Below are 6,000 nucleotides of genomic sequence, written 5' to 3'. Positions count from 1 at the left end.
CTCATGTCTGATAAGCTACCCCAAACCCCTGCGTTGTCTTTGCATGTCCCCAACTGCCTCTCTAGTCTGATAAGATACTCCAAACCCTCATCTTGTCTCTGCATTTCCCCAACTATTTCTGTGGGCTAATAACAAATACCTCAACCCCTTGTCTTCTCTTTGCATGTCCCCAACTATTCCCCATGTCGGATAAGATACCCCAAACCCCTGCGTTGTCTTTGCATGTCCCCAACTATTGCCCTGGGCTAATAACAGATACCCCAAACCCTCATCTTGTCCCTGCATTTCCCAACTATTGCTCTGGGCTAATAACAGATACCCCAAACCCCCGTCTTCTCTTTGCATGTCCCCAACTATTCCCCATGTCTGATAAGATACCCCAAACCCTTGCCTTGTTTTCGCATGTCCCCAACTATTTCTCTGGTCTGATAACAGGTAACCTTCGCTTTCTCTCTTAATTTTCCAACTATTCCCCTGGTCGGATAAGATACCCCAGCCCCTCGTCTTGCCTCTGCATTTCCCCAGCCGTGTCTCCGGGCTAGTAGCAAACACCCCCACGCCCCGCCTTGCTCGTGCACGTCCCCCTCTGCTGCTGCTGCTGCTGCTGCTGCTGCTGCTGCTGCAGCCCACGTCCGACGCGAGCCCCCCGAGCCCGCGCCGTGCCGCGGCCGCCCCGACGCCGTGCAGCGGCCCCGATCCGGGCGCGGCGCGCCTCCCCGGGGCCGCCCACGGAGGGCTGGAGCCCGGCGCATTGGCTCGGCGCGGAGCCCGTCAGAGCCCCCGCTCCGCGATTGGCCTCGGCGGGCATCGCTCGCTCCGGCTCCGGCTCCGGCTCGGGCTGCGGCTGCGGCTCCGGCTGCGCTCCGCCCCGCCCGGCTGCGGGCCCGGGGGCCGGCCGGGGCGGGGAGTTGGGCTTTGTGCGGCTCGCGGAGCGCGGGCGCTGCTGCCCGGCCCCGCATCCCCCGCGCCCCCCGCGCCCCGCGCCCGCGCCCGCAGCCGCCCCCACGCACCCCGCGCCCCGCGCCGGGCCGGGGAAGATGCTGAGCCGGCTGATGAGCGGCAGCAGCAGGAGCCTGGAGCGCGAGTACAGCTGCACCGTGCGGCTGCTGGACGACAGCGAGTACACCTGCAGCCTCCAGGTGGGCCCGCCTGTGCGTGTGCGTGCGCGTGTGCGTGTCACACACCGGGGGGGGGCTGTGTGCGCGTGTGTGTGGGGGTGCGACACGCCGTGTGCGCGTGTGTGTGTATCTTTGTGAGTGTGTGAGCGCGCGCCGGAGACAATGTGTGAGTGTGTGAGCATGTGTGTCTGGGTGTGATGTGAGCGGGTGTACCTTTGTGAGTGTGTGTGCCTGTATCAGCGCGCGTCCGAGTGTGGGGGTGTGTGTGTGTGAGCATGTCTGTGTGAGAGCATGTGTATCTGTGTGTGTATGTGAGCATGTATCTGTGTGAGAGTGTGTGTGAGCATGTGTCTGTGTGTGAGCGTGTGTATCTGTGAGACTGTGTGTGTGAGAGCACGCGCCAGCGGCAGTGTGTGTGCATGTGTATCTTTGTGTGAGCATGTGCTCCTGAACATGTGCACCTTTGTGAGAGTGTGTGTGGGGGAGGGAGCACGCGTCACACACAGTGTGTGTGTGTGTGTGTGTATGTGTGAGCAGGTGTATCTTTGCGTGAGACAGCGTGTGAGCGCGCATGAGAGGCAGTGTGTGCGTGTGTTTGTGTGAGCATGTGTGTTGGTGTGTGTGAAAGAGAGGGAGGGAGAGCGTGTGCGCGCGACAGTGTGAGAGCGTGTGCGCGCGCCAGCCTGCGAGCATGTGCAACGTGCGCGTGCGAGCATGTGTGTGAGCGCGTGCAAGGTGCCCCCCCGCGGGACAGCAACCCCCGTGACACGCCCGGCGCCTCCCCGGGAAAGTTGCGCGGCGGCGGCGGCCGAGACGCGCGGAGCCGGGCGGTGCGGAGCGGGGCCCCGGGGAGCGGGCTGCGGGCCGCGGGCGGGAGGAGGCAGGAGCAGCTGGTCTGCAGCCAGCGCCTGGCCCCGCGCACGGCCGGGTCTGCGGGGAGCTGCCTGATCAGCCCACTGCACGCACATGCTCATATTTGTACACGCTGGCAGCCTCACTAATGCACCCTCCTGCTCACATGCTTACACGCGCTGACAGCCCCCGAAACGCATGCTCACGCTTACACACACTGACAGCCTCGCAGACACATGCTTACGCCTATGCTCTCACACGCTTACATACACTGACAGCCTCCAAAATGCACGCTCACGCTTACACACACTGACAGCCTCCAAAACGCATGCTCACACATGCTCATGCTTACACACACTGACAGCCTCAGAAATGCACACTCATTTACTCTCACATGCTTATAGGCTCAATCACACACACATGCTTACATGCTCACACACACTGACAGCCTCACAAACATGCTTACATGCTCACACAGACATATGCTCACATACACTCACATGCTTACACACTGACAGCCTCACACTCACATGCTCACACACGCTGCTATGCTTACACATACTGACAGCTTCACAAACTCATATGCTCACACATGCTTGCAGGCTCACATGCTCACACATACTGACAGCCTCACAAACACACACTCATGTGCTCACACATGCTTCAGTCTCACACACACACACACTCACTCCTGTGATCAGTGCTCCTGTGAGTCTCAGTCTTAGGCACTCGACAAAGGCCGGCTTCGGGCAGGCCGAGGGCCGGCTCCAGCGTGCAGCGAGCCGCTTGCCCTTCTCCCCCCGGCTCTCCCCCCAGTCTGGTGCATCCTGGTCGTGTCGGGGGCACAGCTCCTGCCTGCCCCGTCCGCCCTTCCTGCCAGGCCCCGTCCCTGGACGTCCCTGTCCCCCAGACTCTTTGGAGGACACCCCAGAATATGGCACGCTCCAGCGAGCCCTGCAGAAACTCCTTCTTCTGGTATTAGAAACCCAAACCCGCCACTTCTGCTGAGGTCTGTAGTGCCCGGGTGATTGCAGCACAGCATTCGTGCGGCGGCTCTTGCATTGATAGGGTATAATCAAATCGTGTAAATATTTTCGGAGGCTGGAAGAAAAGCTTAATTTGCTCCCCTTGCTGAGCACAAACGGCACTCGGGCAATTCGGCTGATGGCTCTCCCTGAGTGCGGGGGGCTGGCCAGAGCTTTCAAGAACGACTCTGATGCAAAGTGAAGAATAGTGAATGGTGCTAGAGCTAAATACAAATACCAGGAGGTGTTTCAGAGCCAAGCTTGATTTTGACTTCTTATCTGTTGCTGCCTTGGCTCTGCTCCGCTGATCTCATTTTAAAAGAGTCTGGATCCCTTTTTAACATGTTCTGGGCCGGATAAGTATGGAGTTGTTCTTCTGTGATTCAGTGACATTTACTATGTGCAAAATTCATTGTTCCCCCCCAATCTGCACACAAATGATCTACTGTTAAGGATCCCGGGGTGAGATCACTGGGACGGCAGGAATTGTGCACAGCATGATGACAGCGCTCTCTGTTTTCTTTGCAATGAGTTGGGGAAAGTGCAGCGTTATGACTGAGAGCTTGACCTAAGTAGAAGGGGCTTCCATTTTGTACAGACAGCTTTAATCTTGATGTTTTAATTATGATATTAAATGTCAGGCACATCCAGAGGAGAGCCTGAGCACTCGCCGTGCACCACAGCATGGTACCTGTTTCAAACCACTGTCAGCTGGGACCATACCGCCTTCTCAGCAGTGGAAAATTCAGGCTCGATTTTTGGGCAAATAGGATGCAACATATAAATAGCCACAGCTGCCACCTCTCAGCACATCTCTGTGGATGCTGATAATCCTGACTGCTTTGTAATTTTGGGGCAAAGGCATCAAATGCATGCAGAAACATGCATTGCATTATATGAAGCTGCAAACGAATGCTGCAGGCTATGGGAGACTTCGTTACTTTTGCTGAAGTAAAGTAGAATAAATACATACGTTTAAACAAAGTTGTTCTGTGCAAATAAGAGCTCAGGGATGTCCCTGTTACAGGCTTTCCCCATTTATCTTGCCTCCACTTCAACGATGAAGTGGAGACGCAGTCCTGACAACTTTGCTTATTTTGCCTAAGCAAAACTAATTCATCTTTCAGCGACTGCTTTTAATAAAAATGCAGTAGCCAAGAATTATTTTGACAAGAAAGCATGGGTCACCAATTTAAAAAAATGCTCGGCTTTTGTTCCTTCATGTAATCGGTAGTAGAATTAAAATAAGAATTGTTGGCCCGGATGTCATTTCGAGGTGATATTCCCCTTGACTGTGCATTTCGGTGGTTTATTTTATTGCTGGAGCAGTAAACAAGTGAATATGGGTATTTAATATGCATGGCTTAAGGTAGAAAGAATTAGCTCACGTTACCCTTCACAACCAAGGTTACCACATTAACATTTTTCTTCTGTTGCTTTTGTGCTGCCTTATTGCAAAAGTATTTATAGTCCGCGTGAAATTAAAGCACACGTAGTGGGGGAAAATATAATAAATATCGCACAAGTGAGAATATCACTGTCAATATACCAGCTGGGGAACAGTGAATGAGCTTTGAAGGTCATTCCCTTACAAATGCAGATATTTCTTATATCTTGCACAGATCTATGGTACTTCTTCATCCAACCTGAATATAAATCAGTTGGGGTTTTTAATGTATATTTCTGTGTTTTGTTAGATAGGGAGAAAATATGCAAAATAGAAATGATAATTTTAATATGTGGGAGCTTGAAACGTGATAACCTCTTTCATGTTGTAATGCATGTGGGATACTCAATCAGCAGAAGTTTGTAAATCTGCGTGCACTGCTATCCCAAGTTCGCCAAAAAGATAATTGATAGTAGTTTATATCAGCAACGCATATATTTTTCTGCATTTTGACTAGTTTGACTTGTCGGCTGGCTTTTATATTGCTTGGGAAAGAGTCTCATTTCAAAAACGGATTCGATTTTAAGAGAAGTAGGTCTCAAATAAGAGGAAAAGATAAACCTGCCAACAAAATTAACCTCTGGTTGTGCTCAGCAAAGAACATCTAAAGACTGCTGTTATGCAGTTAGGTGACCTGGATGTTCTTTTGCATAACAACATCTTTATAACCTGATTATAAAACATCCCGCTTGTTAATATTCCAACACTAAATTAGCAGGTCACCATCAAAGCTATGATAAATCCTTTATCTTGTCCTAAATTCCCGCTCCAGGACAGCCCGTTTGAATTGAGCTCCTTGCTGCAACAAGGTCTTTCCCGACCCAAGTGGCCGGGCCGGAGAGGTCGGTGAGAAGCCGTACGGCGACTTCAGCGAGCGCGGGAGCAGGCCTACGTACACATTGACAGCACGTGTTCTTCCCGTGCTCCAGCACCCTGCCGGTTCTTTGCGTGGCACCGTGTCTACCGTCCTTGGTGTGTAGCACTGAGTTCAGTTTCCGAATATAAAGAGGATTTCCTAACTCACGAGGAGTACTGGTTTCTAACTATGACTTTATGGGCATAGAGGAACATAACGCTGTTAAGTTTTTATGACTTGAAAAAGCTTATTTTTTAGTAGGAGAGGCCCCTTTTACGACTCCTCCTTCTAGCGCAGGTGGCGAATAAGCCATGGTGAGGTCTGGGGAGTTATTCTCCGAGCCTTGACACCCGCCAGTCCTGCACCTCAGCCCTTTGCTTATGCCTCACCGCTCAGACCGTTCCCGGTGGGGGCGATGTCACTGCGAGCACCTGGGAAATCCCACCTGAGTTTCTTTGTTCATCTCCATAATTTTGACTTTAGTGCTGTGATATGAGTCATGTAAGCACACATTTTCCTTCCCTTCCCACCAAAAACAACTAGTGGAGTAATAATTAACCAGCACGGTCATCTAATAAAACTTGCAAAAAAAAAATAATTGCATTGTTGAAATAGCAAAAATGCTTTTGGCCTTGTGGTTTTCACCTTACTGTTCTACGTGTCCGAGGAAAAGCTGTCTTTTTTTCATGGCAGCTTTGGTAT

The 6,000-nt window shown here is 52.0% G+C and overlaps 1 protein-coding gene across 4 annotated transcripts in view; it reads left to right on the top strand.

The window, feature by feature from the left end:
* Positions 1–878: 878 nt before the first annotated feature.
* The window catches only part of FRMD5 (FERM domain containing 5), a 241,981-nt gene continuing 236,859 nt past the window's right edge, over positions 879–6,000 (top strand). For 2 of the 4 annotated variants that reach the window (XM_019496939.2, XM_019496938.2), the window contains exon 1: positions 879–1,139. In XM_019496939.2, the coding sequence (XP_019352484.1) occupies positions 1,038–1,139 (102 nt within the window). In that variant the 5' untranslated portion in view covers positions 879–1,037. The remainder of the gene's footprint in view (positions 1,140–6,000) is intronic. The other 2 variants (XM_019496937.2, XM_014601149.3) reach the window with 2 other exon arrangements.

The sequence above is a fragment of the Alligator mississippiensis genome, chromosome 11, assembly GCF_030867095.1.
Source record: "Alligator mississippiensis isolate rAllMis1 chromosome 11, rAllMis1, whole genome shotgun sequence".
Taxonomy (NCBI): domain Eukaryota; kingdom Metazoa; phylum Chordata; order Crocodylia; family Alligatoridae; genus Alligator; species Alligator mississippiensis.
The sequence above is the reverse complement of the archived record's forward strand: the minus strand, read 5'-3'. Positions and strand labels throughout refer to the sequence as shown.